Source organism: Bos taurus, chromosome 3 (assembly GCF_002263795.3).
Source record: "Bos taurus isolate L1 Dominette 01449 registration number 42190680 breed Hereford chromosome 3, ARS-UCD2.0, whole genome shotgun sequence".
Lineage (NCBI taxonomy): Eukaryota > Metazoa > Chordata > Mammalia > Artiodactyla > Bovidae > Bos > Bos taurus.
In genome coordinates, this window is record NC_037330.1 from 115,902,079 (window position 1) to 115,921,378 (window position 19,300).

General features: G+C 44.4%; 1 protein-coding gene across 4 annotated transcripts in view; it reads right to left on the reverse strand.

Annotated features, from left to right (window-relative positions):
• IQCA1 (IQ motif containing with AAA domain 1) overlaps positions 1-19,300 on the reverse strand; it is a 188,575-nt gene that overhangs the window by 122,988 nt on the left and 46,287 nt on the right. For all 4 annotated transcript variants that reach the window (NM_001206547.1, XM_010803867.4, XM_015467211.3 and 1 more), the window contains one exon: positions 9,994-10,199. In NM_001206547.1, coding sequence (NP_001193476.1) covers positions 9,994-10,199 — 206 coding nt within the window. The remainder of the gene's footprint in view (positions 1-9,993; positions 10,200-19,300) is intronic.

Below are 19,300 nucleotides of genomic sequence, written 5' to 3' on the forward strand. Positions count from 1 at the left end.
AATCCAGAGGGAAACACTCAGGTTCGGTGGAGGGGACCTGCGGGCTAGGGGTGTGACCTGGAATAATCTGTGGACCTTAGAGAGACAGTCTGGCCACTGCACTTGCAGAAGAGCCTCAGGGCCTGTCTTTCCGTGGGGCTTGGTGCACGGACAAGCCTATAGCTGCTGGGTGCTCTCCGTCTGATTTACTGTGACGATGGACAGCAAAATATGCGATTTCACACGGGTGTGCACCCGTCCTGAAGGCCTCTGTGAGTAATGTCGAAGACCTTGATTTCTCATCCACCTCTTCTATGTCCCCCATTCAAGCTAATATATTTTCCAGCAAAGCCAACGGCAGAGAAAAAGCTCTTCACCTTCTCAGAGGAGTCACCCACACATGTTCATGTCTCTTCCACAGACCACAGCTGCTTTGGAGGATTTACTGAAACTATAACTACACAAGGAATTCGAAATGATGACCCGCAGTCACTCCCCCTGGCCATCCGTTTCCCTCTATCCTCCTGAAATCTCTTTTTAGTTTCTGAAAGGAACTCATGCTCAAAAGAGAAAACCCGGAATATAAAGGCAAAGAACAGACAGAGCCGTGGTTCTGTTCCCGGGAAGGTATCGATCATGAACATTCTAGTGGTTCTTTTTGATGTCCTGCAAAGTCCTCTGAATAATTCTGAACCTTCCCCTGAGGACCAATCGGGGTTTGACACAATGGTCAAGCTTCCGAAAGCCTCTGCTCACCCTGGCTTTAGTTCTGCCAGGAGCGACCCCAGCTTTTAGCCAAGCTACCTGACTGTCCTGAGTCCACTTTGTCACCTGCAAAATAACTGGAGTCAGCCAGCATTCTCAAATCCCACGGTTCCTCTGTGGCTCTCTCCTGTTTACCGACACAGACTGTCACCACACTCTGCAGAAAGAGGATCAGAGGCTGGGGCAGAGAAGGAGCTGGGAACAAGGAAAGCTCTGGGCTTCCAGGCGGTACCCAATGAGCAACTGGGCCGTAGGCAACTGCCATCCTTTGCCATGAAATGACAGCGGGGTCCAAGACGTACAGGTCAGGGTTCTGGCTGCTGGGATGTTCATGAGGGACATGAGCTCAGTGTCCTGGGGGCGGCAAGGCTTTTGGAACCAAGGGACCTGAGTGTCAATGGCCTCTCGTGAGTCACGGACTCCAAGAAAGACACTCAACTGTTCCCAGCCCTGGGGTCCCAGAAGAGCATCCATGGAAAGCATCTGGCAAGACCCTCCTGGAGGAGAAGTGGTAGGCGACACAGGTCCAGAAGGAGGGCCCAGCTTCCTAAGGAGTGAACAGTGATGAAAGCATCTGGCAAGACCCTCCTGGAGGAGAAGTGGTAGGCGACACAGGTCCAGAAGGAGGGCCCAGCTTCCTAAGGAGTGAACAGTGATGGAAGTTGGTGCGGACCCAGGGGCTTAGGAGATCCCAGCCGGGGACAGCACAGCTGGATAGGAGAGATCTGAATGTCTTTACTGAAAGAGATATTCACTTTTCCAGGCTGATGGGAAACTCTAAGGGTCTGCCCTGCTCCAGACACCTTCCCAGCACCATTCTCAGCAGATTTCTGCTCGTGGCTGGGGAGGTCTACTGGGCAGTGAGAGAGGAGTCTATAGGACTGTCTAGGTCCACAGGCCTTAAAATCACAAAGCTTCATTTGCTGAATGGTACCCAAAAGGGCAAATTTTACTGCATTTAAACTCAATCTTAATCTTTAAAATTAAAAAAAAAAAAAAAAAAAAACTAGCAAAGCATTCCAGGACCTCTTCAGGAAGAACGTGTATGTCCTGGTGATCTGCAGACGCACTGCTCCTGTAGACAAGTCACATCCCGGCTCCCCACCCCAGGGACTAGAAGCGCATTCCACCCTGTCTAATTTTTGTTTGCCTGCCTTGTCATTATCCCCTCAGCTTTATCCCCACCCCCAGGCCCCACAGCCCTTCCGCCCCCGCCTCCACCACCAGCCAGTCCCTCCTGCCATCAGGAATGTAGCATTTTGAAAAGATGCTCGCGGCTGCGAATATAAAGGCCCAGACTCAGGAACGAAAACGCAGAATGCTTTGACTGTGGCAACTATTCTACATTGCAGGCTTGTATGTCTGAGAATGTGCTGGCTTTCCAATAACAGCATTGGCTGTTCTTGCTGCTATTGATATGATGGTGTCATTTAAAATAATTACTGAGGCCTGATCATGTGCCACACACTGTCCTAAGGGCTTTATACATATTATTCTGTTATCCCGTCTGTGAGGTCAATACTGTTAATACCCTCACTTTAAGAGGAGGAGAAAGAGGCACAGAGAGGTTAAACAACTGGTTCAAGGTCACACAGCCTCTAAGTGTTAGATCTGGGATCTGAACCCAGGCAGCCTGGCTCTCAAGACCACTCCTGCTCTGTTTGCATGATCAGCAGTGTACTTGCTTATGATACAGAGCATGATAGGTGCCCTCACATCATTAGACTAAATGGCAGAGGCATTTTATTTCCCAGCCCGGCTCACCCTGCTGAGGATGAAAATCATTTCAAGACCCCAGAGTCCTGCCTCTTTGCTATCACTTCTGATTGACCCAAAAGGGCGAATTTTACTGCATTCAAAGTCTATCTTAATCTTCAAAGCTATGACCAACCTAGACAGCATATTAAAAAGCAGAAACATTATTTGGCCAACAAAGGCCTGTCCAATCAAAGCTATGGTTTTTTCCAGGAGTCACTTATGGATGTGAGAGTTGGACCATAAAGAAAGCTGAGTGCCAAAGAATTGATGCTTTTGAACTGTGGTGTTGGAGAAGACTCCTGAGAGTCCCATAGACTGCAAGGAGATCCAACCAAATCCATCCTAAAGGAAATCAGTCCTGAATATTCATTGGAAGGGCTGGTGCTGAAGCTCCAATACTTTGGCCACCTGATGTGAAGAACTGACTCATTGGAAAAGACCCTGATGCTGGGAAAGACTGAAGGCAGGAGGAGAAGGGGATGACAGAGGATGAGATGGTTGGATGGCATCACTGACTCAATGGACATGAGTTTGAGCATGCTCTGGGAGTTGGTGATGGACAGGGAGGCCTGGTGTGCTGCAGTCTGTGGGGTGGCAAAGAGTCGGACAAGACTGAGCAACTGAACTGAACTGAATCTTCAAACTTAAAAAAAGATTAGCAAAGCATTCCAGGACCTCTTCAGGAAGAATGTGTATTTCCTGGTGTGTTGGCTTAAAAAGTGGAACAAGGCTGTGTCGTTTATACCATTTCCAGATTCCTTAAGATTACACGGGTTAAGAGGAGTCTGCTAAGAGCCCAGGAGAAAAGCCACAGGGCCAGTCCTAGAGCTGCCACCCCACCCGGGGGTCTGTCTTCTCTCTAGATTGAAGGTGAGCTGGATGCCAGGCACAGTTTCAACAAATTAAGATGAAAAATGCAGGTGGGGAGATATGGTCCACACGGGACCATTTGCAAAGAAACAAAGGCCTAGAATCAGAGCTGACAGTCACTCAGGTGGCTCTGATGCCCGTGTGGGGAATGGGGGAAGAGACTGTGCATCTTCAATGACAAGAGTCCACAGTTCCATAGACTTCAAGGTTCTCCTTGAAGAGGTTGGATGAGGTCACTTCCAAGACTCCTTTATGGTACTTCAAAAGGAAGGTCAGCCACGGGATAGTGAAACTTAGATGAGAGTTCAGGGAAAGTCCCAAGCCAAGAGAAATACCAGTTATAGCAAAAGATGATCTCAAAACAAGTATTCCCATGACTGTGTCATCCAATATGGTAGCCTCCAATGACACATGGCAGGGCTTCCCTGGCGGCTTAGTAGAAGAGAATCTGCCTGCCAATGTGGAAGACACAGGTTTGATCCCTGGGTCCAGAAGATACTCTGGAGAATGAAATGGCAAACCACTCTGGTATTCTTGCCTGGGAAATCACATGGACAGAGGAGCCTGGTAGGCTGCAGTCCACAGGGTCTGAAGAGTCAGACATGACTTAGCAACTAAACAATCACCACAAAAATGTATATAAATAACTATAGTTTAGAGATCACTTAATAAAAGAGACATCACAAAGAAAAGCATATGAATGACTGGGCACTTCACAAAAGAAATGCTACCAACAAAAAGACTGAAAGATTTTCCAACTCTTCCAAATCATACAATAAATGCAAATTAAAAGATTACTGAGAAGTCACTGTTCTCGTATCGATTTGGCAAAATATTAAAAATATAAAAACGGATTCATTAGCCAATGGATCTACCCAATAGAATGTTAAACAATCACGAAAGACTTCTTTTGGAAACTATTTTACGCACAAAAGGAAATCCAATGTTAAATTTTTTAAAATTAGAAAAAAGATTCATAAAACTAATTAAAATATACATTATACATGAGAGAAAAACACTGGAGAGCAATTTGCCAAAAATTTTTATAGTAGGTATCTCTGTATACTAAAATTGTAGATTTTCTTCTTAAACTCAACCTTGTAAATTTTCTACAGTGAGCATGTATTACTTTTACCACTGGAAAAAGGACTTCTTTTAAAATAATTTAAAAGTTGACTTGAGAAAGAAATCCTACTTTTGACGACTACCAGTACAGACTAAATGCGCTAAGAACAAGTATTCTAAATTATGGGAGTTTATATTAATTGTAACTTCTGGTCATTTTTAGTTGTCACTGTGCGCCCTGTTGGAATTTATCCTGAGGATTGATCGATGTTTCATGTTTCAAAAGACAATATTTGCTTTTTATTTGTCTTTGATTTAAAAAAGCAAAGAAAAGGATTTTTATCAAAGTCAATCAGATAAATGTAATCCAATTATGAAAATAAATCCACCCTTGATCTTGCATTACTTCAAAAGAATGGGTCTTTACGTCTGTGTGAATTATACACAGCACACCCATGGGACCTGCTCTAACTTAGCCTCCAAACTGCCAGGTCAGCAACACCAGGCTGGAATGCTCTCAAGGGGACTGGCTGGGCTGGGAGCGCTGGGTCTTCAAAGGAAGCCCAGAGCCAGCGGGAAGGGCGGCTCCCAGGAGGCACAGGGTCTCCCGTGACCCTTCAGCATCTCAGATCGGGGAAAACTCAACTAGCCAGCCTCCAGGCACCCTATTCTCTCATCAGAAGAGAATTTCTAAGAGTGCTCTGCAGGTATTGTATTAATCTACTTTTTTTTTTTTTTTTAAACAGGGTGTTTTAACATTTTAATGTTTATTTTGGATTATCCCAAACTAACTTCATGCCTTTCTTTACTTTCTAATATATTTTCAACGAGGCTTTTAATTACTAAAATAATACTCATAAAAAAAAAGACATCTAACTGTACAGAAGAATATAAAATAAAAAGTAACATCACTACATGAAGTATCATCACTTCAAGGCATATAGATGGGGAAACAACAGAAACAGTGAGAGACTTTATTTTCTTGGGCTCGAAAATCACTGCGGATGGTGACTGCAGCCATGAAATTATAAGACGCGTGCCCCTTGGAAGAAAAGCCATGACAAACCTAGACAGCATATTAAAAAGCAGAGACATTACTTTGCCAACAAAGGTCCACATAGTCAAAGCTATGGTTTTTCCAGTAGTCATGTATGGATGCGACCATAAAGGCTGAGTGCCAAAGAAATGATGCTTTCAAACTGTGGTGTTGGAGAAGACTCTTGAGAGTCTCTTGGGCAACAAGGAGATCCAACCAGTCCATCCTAAAGGAAATCAGTCCTGAATATTCATTGGAAGGACTGAAGCTGAAGCTGAAGCTTCAAATACTTTGGCCACCTGATGCGAAGAACTGACTCATTAGAAAAGACCCTGTTGCTGGGAAAAAGACTGAAGGCAGGAGGAGAAGGGGACGACAGAGAACAAGGATGGCATCACCAACTCAATGGACATGAGCTTGAGCAAGCTCTGGGGGATGGTGAAGGACAGGGAAGCCTGGCTGGCATGCTGCAGCCCATGGGGTCACAAAGAGTCAGTCTCGACTGACCGAGTGACTCACCACCAACAACACCACTATTCTTGTCCCCAGTGGTAGCCACGCTAACAAAGTTTCTAGTGAATCCTTTCAAAAATTTTCCATGCATACACAAAGATATATTTTAAAATCCATGTATGAATGTATCTTTGTATATGTGGGTATAGATTATATATATTTTAGCTTATTTGGGGTTATAACTGTACACAGTGCTTTCAATTTGGTTATGTCACCTTGTAAACTGGATTTTAAAAGTTTATATAAAAGTAAAGAGGGCTTCCCTAGTGGTTTAGAATGGTTAAGTGGTTTTTATGTATTATATATATATATATATATTTATATATTTTAGCTTATTTGGCATTATAACTGTACAGTGCTTTTCAATTTTGTTATGTTACCTTTTAAACTGGATTTTAAAAGTTTATATAAAAGTAAAGAGGGCGTCCCTGGTGGTTAAGAATGGTTATGTGGTTAAGCCTCTCCCTGCCAATGTGGGGGACACTGGTTCAATCCCTGGTCCAGGAGTCAGAAAGAAATGAACAAATAAGAATCTTTTTTTAAAAAGTAAAGAATTATTTCATCTGCAGGAAATGTATTTGCGCGCATCTGTTTTCTGAAGTCCTCAGAAAAGAGAAGAAAGTTGCTGATAAGGAAAGTTCACAAACAGAGGGCAGATCATCTTCGTTAACTATGAAAAGGAAGGTTTCAATTATAAACCAAGATGATTTAAACAGAAGGCAATTCTTTTGAAAGAGCTGCCTTTCTACCTCAGTTTCCATGATTGCAGAAAACCATCCCGAGTGCATTTCCTCCAGACACAGTTATGTAATCAGATAAGAACGGAAAACCTCGGCCCTGCTGGTCTGCACAGGCCACTGCTTGGATGGGAAATGTGATCACCACCGTCCCTTCTCTGCAGCGGGCACAGTCCTCATGGGGCGTCCACTGCTTCAGGGGAGGGGCCCAGGAGTGAGCAGCTGGCTACAACACAGCAGGAATCATTACGGCCTGCCCCTGGGGCTAAGTCTTGTCCATGTGTCACAGATGAGGAGATGGACTGCACAGAGAGGCTGAGCCACTTCCCGAGGCTGCACAGCTGTCCTCAGGCTCCACTGTGTGTGCTCACACAGACCACCTGCAGGAGGAATGGGGAGGGTGCCAGCAGAGCTCAAGGGGGAGACAGAAAGGAATTGCAGGGAGGCCCTGAGCAAGGGTGTCATAAAGAGGCTGAAGCTGAACAATAAGCTGGTGGTCCAGGCCAACGGGGAAGAGAAGAGAAGGCAGAGGAGTGAGGACATCGCCTGGACCTTGGGCCGCACCCTCCAAAGGTCTCAGACCAGGAGGGGATGAGTGCAGAGACCCGGGCAGAGACCCTGGAGGGCCTGGAGAGTGTCACGGACTGCCTGGGTGATGCGAGGTGTCTTCCTGTGCGAGAGGCATGTGACGGGGTTGGATGGAGCTGGGAGCAGGGGACCTGCTGGTGAGACAGCCCACTGGTCTCTGGAGGCCTGAGCTTGGCACCCCGGGTGCTCCTGGGGAACATGGGGCTTGGGAAGGACTCAGCATCCCAGCGGGATGAGGCCTGTTCAGGAGACGAGAGACCGGAATTGCGGCTGCCCAGGGACTCGCCCTGGCTCCCAGCGGGTGCTACCAGGACTGGTGACTTCGCTCTGCAGTCAGATGCCATGAGGGGACATTCATGTCTGCAGATATACTCAAAGTACATACTTTACCTTAAAGAGACTGTTTTAAATCAGAAGAGACTGCTACCTGTTAAGCTTTTCCTATATTGCGAGCGGGGGTTTAGTGGAGGGCGGTGGTGGGGCAATCTGAGAACAAGTGATTGGAATACTCAGTTTTGGTATTTGAGTAACAGAAAAACATGCTATTTTTAAAAATGAAACACTAACATCTTTGCTGGTAACTGTATCTTTTCTTTGATATATTTTCTAACAGCTTTATGGATGTATAATTAATATATAATAAACTGTTCATGTTCATGGGGTTCTAGCAGTATGAATAATGGAGTGGTTTGCCATTCGCTTCTCCAGTGGAACACATTTTTTCAGAATTCTCCACCATGCCCTGTTCGTCTTGGGTGGCCCTGCATGGCATGGCTCACAGCTTTATTGAGTTAAACAAGCCCCTTTGCCATGAGAAAAGAGAAGGGGGCGGCAGAAGATGAAATGGTTAGATACCATCACCGACTCAATGGACATGAGTTTGAGCAAACTCCAGGAGACAGTGAAGGACAGAGGAGCCTGGGGTGCTGCAGTCCACGGGGTTGCAATGAATTGGACATGACTGAGCAGTGGAGCACACACAAAGTGTTCATATTTAAGTGTAAAATTTGGTAAGTTTGAGATACCTATCTATCTACCTATCTATGTATATTTTATGTCTCCACCAAACCATCACCACAATGAACAGTGAGGAGGAAGCTGATAAAAGAGAACCTGTTTTGCTACAAAATATCCCTGAAAACACATATAAAGAGAAAAACTCACAAAAGTAATCAATTTTGAATTTTAAGAAATGATAAATATTTAAAAGCTCTATTTGGAAAGAAAGTTATGACCAACCTAGATAGCATATTGAAAAGCAACGACATTACTTTGCCAACAAAGGTCCGTCTAGTCAAGGCTATGGTTTCTCCAGTGGTCATGTATGGATGTGAGAGTTGGACTCTGAAGAAGGCTGAGAGCTGAAAAATTGATGCTTTCGAGCTGTGGTGTTGGAGAAGACTCTTGAGAGTCCCTTGGACTGCAAGGAGATCCAACCAGTCCATTCTGAAGGAGATCAGCCCTGGGATTTCTTTGGAAGGAATGATGCTAAAGCTGAAACTCCAGTACTTTGGCCACCTCATGCGAAGAGTTGACTCATTGGAAAAGACTCTGATGCTGGGAGGGATTGGGGGCAGGAGGAGAAGGGGACGACAGAGGATGAGATGGCTGGATGGCATCACTGACTAGATGGATGTGAGTCTGAGTGAACTCTGGGAGTTGGTGATGGACAGGAAGGCCTGGCGTGCTGCAATTCATGGGGTTCCAAAGAGTCAGACACGACTGACTGACTGAAATGAACTGAACTAAACTGATTTATATAATAAAGGACTGAATTCCCCAATCAAAACCATGTAACTCTGATATCGAACATTCCGAAAGAATCTTTGTAATAAAATTTAAGGATTATTGAGGAGATACTGTCTTAAGACCCCATACAGAGTTAACGCAAGAGAAGCTTACCGACTGTTTAGGTTTTTCTGAATCACTGTAAAGTAACTGATGTATGTCAGACACCTGTTGCTGCGTGGTAAGTCACCCCAACAGTCAGTGACTGAAACGACACACGTGACTGTGGGTGGGGAGCCAGGTGTGGCTTAGCAGAATACCCGTGTCTCAGGGTCCCTGCCCCCTCGAGGCTGCAGGCAGTGTTGGCTGGGGCCGCAGCCTCACTGGAAGGCTCGCCTGGGGGAGAATGCCCTGAGTTCACACACATGACTGTGGACAGGACTCTGTTCTTCTCAGGCTGGAAGGAGGCCCTAGGCTCCTTGCTGGCTGTTGCCAGGAACCTCTGTCAGTTCCTTCCAAGTGGGCCCCTCTGCTGGGCAGCACCTGACCACTCTCAGAGTCAGAGGGAGAAAGCACGTGAGGGATCGAGAGGCAAGCAGGACGGCAGGGTCCCCATTGCTTTTGCCACACTCTTTCCTTTAGAACTGAAGCTCCAGGTCTACATCACATGCAAGGAGGGGAGGGCATCACCAGGGGAAGAGGCGGGGTCCGCAGAGGCCATCCGCCTACCACGGGGATCTGTCGTCGTTCAGTCGCTCAGTCGTGTACAACTCTGCGACCCCATGGACTTCGGCACACCAGGCTTCCCTGTCCTTCAACTCTTAGCCTTTTTACTTTTCTAAAATGAAGCCAGAAAAGCACATGAATCTATATCAGCATATTTCTATGCTTAAAAATATCCCAGGACATCGCCCGCCACAGAAGAGACCATCAGGACAGACACCCTGCACTCACCTGCATTCGATGAACCAATGACGGATCTGATCCTGAAGGTTCTCCTTGATGTCGGGACCTTCTGTGAGTTTCAGGTCATCCTTGATTGTGACCAAGGCATCTCTGTATTCCTCTTCATGCTTTATCTGCACCTTATTCCTCAGGTGGCACAGCCTGTCAGCCTGGATCATTGCGGCACTGACTTCATTAAACAAAGGAGGTGGATTCTGAAAATACAGGCCAAAAGCTTTGAGATCATGAAGGTTATAGTGCTGGTGAAAAATATTAGAGACTAGTGAAACATATCAATATCTTCAATAGTGTCTTACCCAAGGCCCTTAAGAAGTACAAACAGAACGAAAGAATCAGAACTTGCAGGAGAACTTGAAGGAGTGATTGGCCACCGTGGGGAGGAAGGATCAGATCACTTCATACATTTTCGAGAAACTAGCTGGGGGTGGGGGTAGGTAGCTAAAAAAATGCATATTCGGTAAATTGTTCAAAAATTATTCAAATTACAGAAAGTAAAGCTTTTCTAAATCTTCTTGGTTAGGGGGAGAGAAAAGAATATAGAGTAAGAAAGCAAGAACCAATGAAAGGAGTGGGTGTTCTGATTTCAAGGAAAAAACGCTGCCAGGATTTCCCTGGTGGTCCAGTGGATAAGAATCCACCTGCCACTGCAAGGGACGTGGGTTCAGTCCCTGGTCCGGGAGGATTCCACATGCTGCAGAATGTCTAAGCTCATGTGCCACAACTACTGAAGCCCTCACACCCCAGAGCCCGTGCTCCACACAACAGAAGCCATCACACCGACCAGCCTGCGCGCCACAGCTAGAAAGTAGCCCCTGCTCGCAACTAGAGCAAAGCAACACAGACCCACAGCACAGCCAGAAGTAAACACATAAAATTATGAAAGGATAAATCATGTTAACAACACAAGCTACCAATACTGCAAATGCATTGATTCGTAATATTTTGTGCTGGATTTTGTTATCTTCTTTGCTCTTGATGTTAGTAGGTCTGTCTTGTCTGTGCGATGAAATGCCATATAATGCTGTGCTTCTGTGCGGATCTTCCCATGTTCATTCAGGTTAGCAGCATGAAGTCGGCTACGGGAATATTTACACCATAAGTCAGTTCAGTTCAGTTCAGTCGCTCAGTCGTGTTCGACTCTGCGATCCCGTGAATCACAGCACACCAGGCCTTCCTGTCCATCACCAACTCCCGGAGTTCACTCAGACTCACGTCCATCGAGTCGGTGATGCCATCCAGCCATCTCATCCTCTGTCGTCCCCTTCTCCTCCTGCCCCCAACCCCTCCCAGCATCACAGTCTTTTCCAATGAGTCAACTCTTCGCATGAGGTGGCCAAAGGATTGGAGTTTCAGCTTTAGCATCGTTCCTTCCAAAGAAATCCCAGGGCTGATCTCCTTCAGAATGGACTGGTTGGATCTCCTTACAGTCCAAGGGACTCTCAAGAGTCTTCTCCAACACCACAGTTCGAAAGCATCAATTCTTCAGTGCTCAGCTTTCTTTATAGTCCAACTCTCACATCTATACATGACCACAGGAAAAACCATAGCCTTGACTAGACGGACCTTTGTTGGCAAAGTAATGTCGTTGCTTTTCAATATGCTATCTAGGTTGGTCATAACTTTCCTTCCAAGGAGTAAGCGTCTTTTAATTTCATGGGGGCAATCAGCATCTGCAGTGATTTGGGAGCCCAAAAAAAGGTCTAGAAATGAGCAAGTACGACAGATGAAGGCTTGATTTACTGCTTTGATTTGACTGTGCAGACTTTGAAAGTGGTAGAGAAAATACCAGTGCAGATGCACATAAACGTGTGTCACGTCTGTGTCACACTGTGAATAGCACAAAAAATGGAGGTAATATTCTTCCAGCATTCAAAAACCATCATCTGATTCAGCAAAGGAGTCCCTGACTTAAAAAAGTTGGATGAGCGACGTTCTGGCATAGATTTTGCTGTTTCACTTTCACCTTCCTCGTTAACACAAAGAAAAGTATCAGGCAACATTCATACTGAAACGACACTCATTTGTCAGCTAAAACCACAGGCTGACAACAGATACATGGGTTTAGTAAAAATCGAGGAAGGTGCTCTGAGAATCCACAGCTATGTTGAATATGCAAGGAAGAGAAGTACATATTTCACTATTATTTGTAAAACTGCATGTACATATCTTATATCAATGACATGGTAATAAACATAGGTCTGAATACATATGCATGTGTTTCTTTCCAGAGAGTCATGGTTAAGCAATGCGCAGGAGATGTGGGTTCAATTCCTGGGTCAGGAAGATCTCCTGGAGGAGGAAATGCAAACCACTCCAGTCTTCTCTCCTGGAAAATTCCATGCACAGAGGAGCCTGGTGGGGCCTGGGCACATCCAAGATCAGAACTCAGTTGTCGGTGACGCCTTGGTCATCTGCATACCCCTCCACTGCCCACCTTCCGTGGGCCTTCCTTCCCAAAGAGGCTATTTGGGATGGGATAGTTACAGAGCCCTCGGAATCTAGGGCAAAGCCTCTTGTTGTTGTTATTTAGTTGCTAAGTCCTGTCCTACTCTATTGTGACCCCATGGACTGCAGCCCGCCTGGCTCCTCTGCCCATGGGATTATCCTGGCCAGAATACTGGAGTGGGTTGCCATTTCCTTCTCCAAAGGCTGAGTTCAGTTCAGTTCAGTCGCTCAGTCATGTCCGACTCTTTGCGACTCCATGAATCACAGCACGCCAGGCCTCCCTGTCCATCACCAACTCCTGGAGTTCACTCAGACTCGTGTCCATCGAGTCAGTGATGCCATCCAGCCATCTCATCCTCTGTCGTCCCTTTCTCCTCCTGCCCCCAATCCCTCCCAGCATCAGAGTCTTTTCCAATGAGTCAACCCTTCGCATGAGGTGGCCAAAGTACTGGAGTTTCAGCTTCAGCATCATTCCTTCCAAAGAAATCCCAGGGCTGATCTCCTTCAGAATGGACTGGTTGGATCTCCTTGCAGTCCAAGGGACTCTCAGGAGTCTTCTCCAACACCACAGTTCAAAAGCATCAATTCTTTGGTGCTCAGCTTTCTTCACAGTCCAACTCTCACATCCATACATGACCACTGTAAAAACCATAGCCTTGACTAGATGGACCTTTGTTGGCAAAGTAATGTCTCTGCTTTTCAATATGCTATCTAGGTTGGTGATAACTTTTCTTCCAAGGAGTAAGCGTCTTTTAATTTCATGGCTGCAGTCACCATCTGAAGTGATCTTGGAGTCCAGAAAAATAAAGTCAGCCACTGTTTCCACTGTTTCCCCATCTATTTCCCATCAAGTGATGGGACCAGATGCCATGATCTTCGTTTTTGATGAGTTGAGTTTTAAACCAACTTTTTCACTCTCCTCTTTCACCTTCATCAAGAGGCTTTTTAGTTCCTCTTCATTTTCTGCCATAAGGGTGGTATCATCTGCATATCTGAGGTTATTGATATTTCTCCCGGCAATCTTGATTCCAGCTTGTGCTTCTTCCAGCCCAGCGTTTCTCATGATGTACTCTGCACAGAAGTTAAAATAAGCAGGGTGACAATATACAGCCTTGACGTACTCCCTTTCCTATTTGGAAACAGTCTGTTAACTAACCTCAAAAGGTTTTTTTGTCAAATCAGAAGCATAAACAAATCTTCCTCTTCCTGGAGAACTGAACAAGATAAGCCAAGGGTCTGAAGTGGAAAGCGAACGTGAACCGGGTAGAGTGAGGAGAGGGGTGGGTATGGGGAGAAAGAACTGGCACGTCTGATAATGTCCCACACAGACCAGTGGTTCTCAACCTGGTTTGTGCCTCAGTACCTTTGTCAGTCTGGGGAAGTCCACGGATTTCCTCTCAAAATAACGTTTTCAAATGCAGGCTTCCCTGGTGGCTCAGTTGGTAGAGAATCTGGCTGCAGTGCAGTAGACCTAGGTCCGACCTCTGAGTGGGGAGGATCCCCTAGAGAAGGAAATGGCGACCCACCAGTATTCCTGCCTGGGAAATCCCATGGACAGAGGAGCCTGGCGGGCTACAGCCAGGGGTCACAAAGAGTCGGACACGACTCAGCAGCTAAACCATCACCAAAGATAAAATGCACAGATTTATATGGGAAACCAATTACACTGACACATAGCTGTACCTGGTAATGATTAGGCTGGGATTTTGGGTGATGGAGAGAAAGGCCACGGAGATAAAGTGCCATTTTCATCACATCATATCAAGGGCACACACTATCAACAAGACTTAGGGCTGATGATGCTTCCCTGGGTCACTTGACTTAGACTTCACACTGCCCTCTTTGTCATTAAGTGCACCCCCAGTTAAGAAGTGAAAAGTGAAGTTCCTCTCCTTGAGGATACAGCTTCTAAAATTATTTGGGATCATGCAGCAGACATGATTTGTCTCTTTGCTCACACTGTTAATTTGTTTGATCTGTATGGCCTCATGGATATTCATTTTACACTTTGGGTTAGAATCCAGTGCTGCTTTATTATTTTCTGTTCAAATTGTCCCAGTTTTGGTCACTGGGAGCTCTTTCAGTTGGCTCCTGCGTCACTTTGAAAAACTTCCATCATTATATGCATGTGTTTCTGTGGTTTTTAAAAACATGTTCATTTTACATATACCTAATTTTTAAAACGTCAGTAATTGTCTCCCCAAGTGTATCATACCCCCAAATCCAAAACAATGGGGAAAGATTAGTTGCTTCAATAAATGGTGTTGGGAAACGGGATATACACATGAAGGAAAATGAAACTGAGCCCTGTATATACACTATATATATACACACTGAAACTGAGCCCTGTATATGTACTGTATATCGCTTACTTATACAAACATCAACTCAAAATGGATTAAAGACTTAAACATCAAACAAGAATCCAGAAAACAACTCAAGAAATAAAGAAGAGGCTTCTTGACAGTTGTCTTAGCAATAATTTTTGGGGTATGACACCAAAAACTCGGGCAACAAAAGCAAAACTAGACAAGTCGAACTATACCAAACTAAAAAGTTTCTGCACAGCAAGGAAACAAGAAACAAAATGAAAAGGCACCCTACAGAAAGGGAGCAAATATTTACACACCACATATCCGATAAGGAGTGTGGAAAAGCCGGAGCCAAGATGGCGGAGGAGTAGGACGGGGAGAACACTTTCTCCCCCACAAATTCATCAAAAGAGCATTTAAACGTCAAGTAAATTCCACAAAACAACTTCTGAATGCCGGCAGAGGACATCAGGCACCCAGAAAAGCAATCCAACTCTTCGAAAGGAGGTAGGAAAAAATATAAAAGACAAAAAAAGAGACAAAAGAGGGAGGGACGGAGTTCCGTCCCGGGAAGGGAGTCTTAAAAAGAGAGAAGTTTCCAAACACCAGGAAACCTTCTCACTGCCGAATCTGTGCCGAGCTTTGGAAGCACAGAGGGCAACATAACAGGAAGTAAAAATAAATAAACAATTAAAACTCGAAGATTGCGAGTCCTACGGTAACTCCCCCAGCGGAGAAGCAGCACAGACGCCTGCACACGCCATTAGCAAGCGGGGGCTGGGCAGGGAGGCGCAGCGCGGGCTGCATCGCTTAGAGTAAGAATCTGGCCTGAATACCTTGAGCACTATCTGAGCGAAATAATTTGGGCTAGCAAACCAGACTGTGGGATATCTACCACGCGAAAAGCCAGCCCCAACCTAAGACACCGCCAGGCCCGCGCACGGAACAAAGAATTGAACAGAGATAGCCGGCTGCAGACCTTCCCCCTCCGGTGACAGGCAGCCAGAGCCGGAAGGGGGCAATCGCAGCCCCAGAGAGACATTATCTATAAAACTGTAAGCAGGCTTCTTTGCTAACTAAAACTTCTTGGGGGTCTGGACGGTTAACATCAGCCTGAGAAGGTGCGCTGGTTTTACAACCAGATAACCGAGTGGCGGGGAGGCGATAAGTCGCAGCATTGGCGCTCGCCAAACACCTCATCACTTGAGCTGCTCGGACCTGGGAAGAGCACAAAACTCAGGCCCAACTGAGTCTGCGCCTCTGAGGACTACCCGAGTGCCTGAACCTGAGCGGCTTGGACCTGGGAGGTACATGCCACCCAGGGCCAGCCTCGGATTGTTTCCGGCGGAACAACCTAGAGCCCGAGCAGTGTGGGCAGGGAGGCTACACGCGCCGTGAGCGGGGGCAGACCCAGTGTGGCTGAGGCACTGCGAGCGCACGCCAGTGTTATTTGTTTGCAGCATCCCTTCCTCCCTCCCCACAGCGCGACTGAACAAAGAGAAGAAATACAACTCCACCCATCAGAACACCGACACAAGCTTCCCTAACCAGGAAACCTTGACAAGCCACCTGTACAAACGCACACACAGCGAGGAAAAGCCACAATAAAGAGAACTCCACAAACTGCCAGAATACAGAAAGGACACCCCAAACTCAGCAATTTAAACAAGATGAAGAGACAGAGGAATAGCCAGCAGATAAAGGAACAGGATAAATGCCCACCAAACCAAACAAAAGAGGAAGAGATAGGGAATCTACCTGATAAAGAATTCCGAATAATGATAGTGAAATTGATCCAAAATCTTGAAATTAAAATGGAATCACAGATAAATAGCTTGGAGACAAGGATTGAGAAGATGCAAGAAAGGTTTAACAAGGACCTAGAAGAAATAAAAAAGAGTCAATATATAATGAATAATGCAATAAATGAAATTAAAAACACTCTGGAGGCAACAAATAGTAGAATAACAGAGGCAGAAGATAGGATTAGTGAATTAGAAGATAGAATGGTAGAAATAAATGAATCAGAGAGAATAAAAGAAAAACGAATTAAAAGAAATGAGGACAATCTCAGAGACCTCCAGGACAATATTAAACGCTACAACATTCGAATCATAGGGGTTCCAGAAGAAGAAGACAAAAAGAAAGACCATGAGAAAATACTTGAGGAGATAATAGTTGAAAACTTCCCTAAACTGGGGAAGGAAATAATCACCCAAGTCCAAGAAACCCAGAGAATCCCAAACAGGATAAACCCAAGGCGAAACACCCCAAGACACATATTAATCAAATTAACAAAGATCAAACACAAAGAACAAATATTAAAAGCAGCAAGGGAAAAACAACAAATAACACACAAGGGAATTCCCATAAGGATAACAGCTGATCTTTCAATAGAAACTCTTCAAGCCAGGAGGGAATGGCAAGACATACTTAAAATGATGAAAGAAAATAACCTATAGCCCAGATTATTGTACCCAGCAAGGATTTCATTCAAGTATGAAGGAGAAATCAAAAGCTTCTCAGACAAGCAAAAGCTGAGAGAATTCTGCACCACCAAACCAGCTCTCCAACAAATACTAAAGGATATTCTCTAGACAGGAAACACAAAAATGGTGTATAAATTCGAACCCCAAACAATAAAGTAAATGGCAACGGGATCATACTTATCAGTAATTACCTTAAACGTAAATGGGTTGAATGCCCCAACCAAAAGACAAAGACTGGCTGAATGGATACAAAAACAAGACCCCTACATATGTTGTCTACAGGAGACCCACCTCAAAACAGGGGACACATACAGACTGAAAGTGAAGGGCTGGAAAAAGATTTTCCATGCAAATAGGGACCAAAAGAAAGCAGGAGTAGCAATACTCATATCAGATAAAATACACTTTAAAACAAAGGCTGTGAAAAGAGACAAAGAAGGTCACTACATAATGATCAAAGGATCAATCCAAGAAGAAGATATAACAATTATAAATATATATGCACCCAACACGGGAGCACCGCAGTATGTAAGACAAATGCTAACAAGTATGAAAGGAGAAATTAACAATAACACAATAATAGTGGGAGACTTTAATACCCCACTCACACCTATGGATAGATCGACTAAACAGAAAATTAACAAGGAAACACAAACTTTAAACGATACAATAGACCAGTTAGACCTAATTGATATCTATAGGACATTTCATCCCAAAACAATGAATTACACCTTTTTCTCAAGCGCACATGGAACCTTCTCCAGGATAGATCACATCCTGGGCCATAAAGCTAGCCTTGGTAAATTCAAAAAAATAGAAATCATTCCAAGCATCTTTTCTGACCACAATGCAGTAAGATTAGATCTCAATTACAGGAGAAAAACTATTAAAAATTCCAACATATGGAGGCTGAACAACACGCTGCTGAATAACCAACAAATCACAGAAGAAATCAAAAAAGAAATCAAAATTTGCATAGAAACGAATGAAAATGAAAACACAACAACCCAAAACCTGTGGGACACAGTAAAAGCAGTCCTAAGGGGAAAGTTCATAGCAATACAGGCACACCTCAAGAAACAAGAAAAAAGTCAAATAAATAACCTAACTCTACACCTAAAGCAACTAGAAAAGGAAGAAATGAAGAACCCCAGGGTTAGTAGAAGGAAATAAATCTTAAAAATTAGAGCAGAAATAAATGCAAAAGAAACAAAAGAGACCATAGCAAAAATCAACAAAGCCAAAAGCTGGTTCTTTGAAAGGATAAATAAAACTGACAAACCATTAGCCAGACTCATCAAGAAACAAAGGGAGAAAAATCAAATCAATAAAATTAGAAACGAAAATGGAGAGATCACAACAGACAACACAGAAATACAAAGGATCATAAGAGACTATTATCAACAATTATATGCCAATAAAATGGACAACGAGGAAGAAATGGACAAATTCTTAGAAAAGTACAACTTTCCAAAACTCGACCAGGAAGAAATAGAAAACCTTAACAGACCCATCGCAAGCACGGAAATTGAAACTGTAATCAAAAATCTTCCAGCAAACAAAAGCCCAGGTCCAGACGGCTTCACAGCTGAATTCTACCAAAAATTTAGAGAAGAGCTAACACCTATCCTGCTCAAACTCTTCCAGAAAATTGCAGAGGAAGGTAAACTTCCAAACTCATTCTATGAGGCCACCATCACCCTAATACCAAAACCTGACAAAGATCCCACAAAAAAAGAAAACTACAGGCCAATATCACTGATGAACATAGATGCAAAAATCCTAAACAAAATTCTAGCAATCAGAATCCAACAACACATTAAAAAGATCATACACCATGACCAAGTGGGCTTTATCCCAGGGATGCAAGGATTCTTCAATATCCGCAAATCAATCAATGTAATACACCACATTAACAAATTGAAAAACAAAAACCATATGATTATCTCAATAGATGCAGAGAAAGCCTTTGACAAAATTCAACATCCATTTATGATAAAAACTCTCCAGAAAGCAGGAATAGAAGGAACATACCTCAACATAATAAAA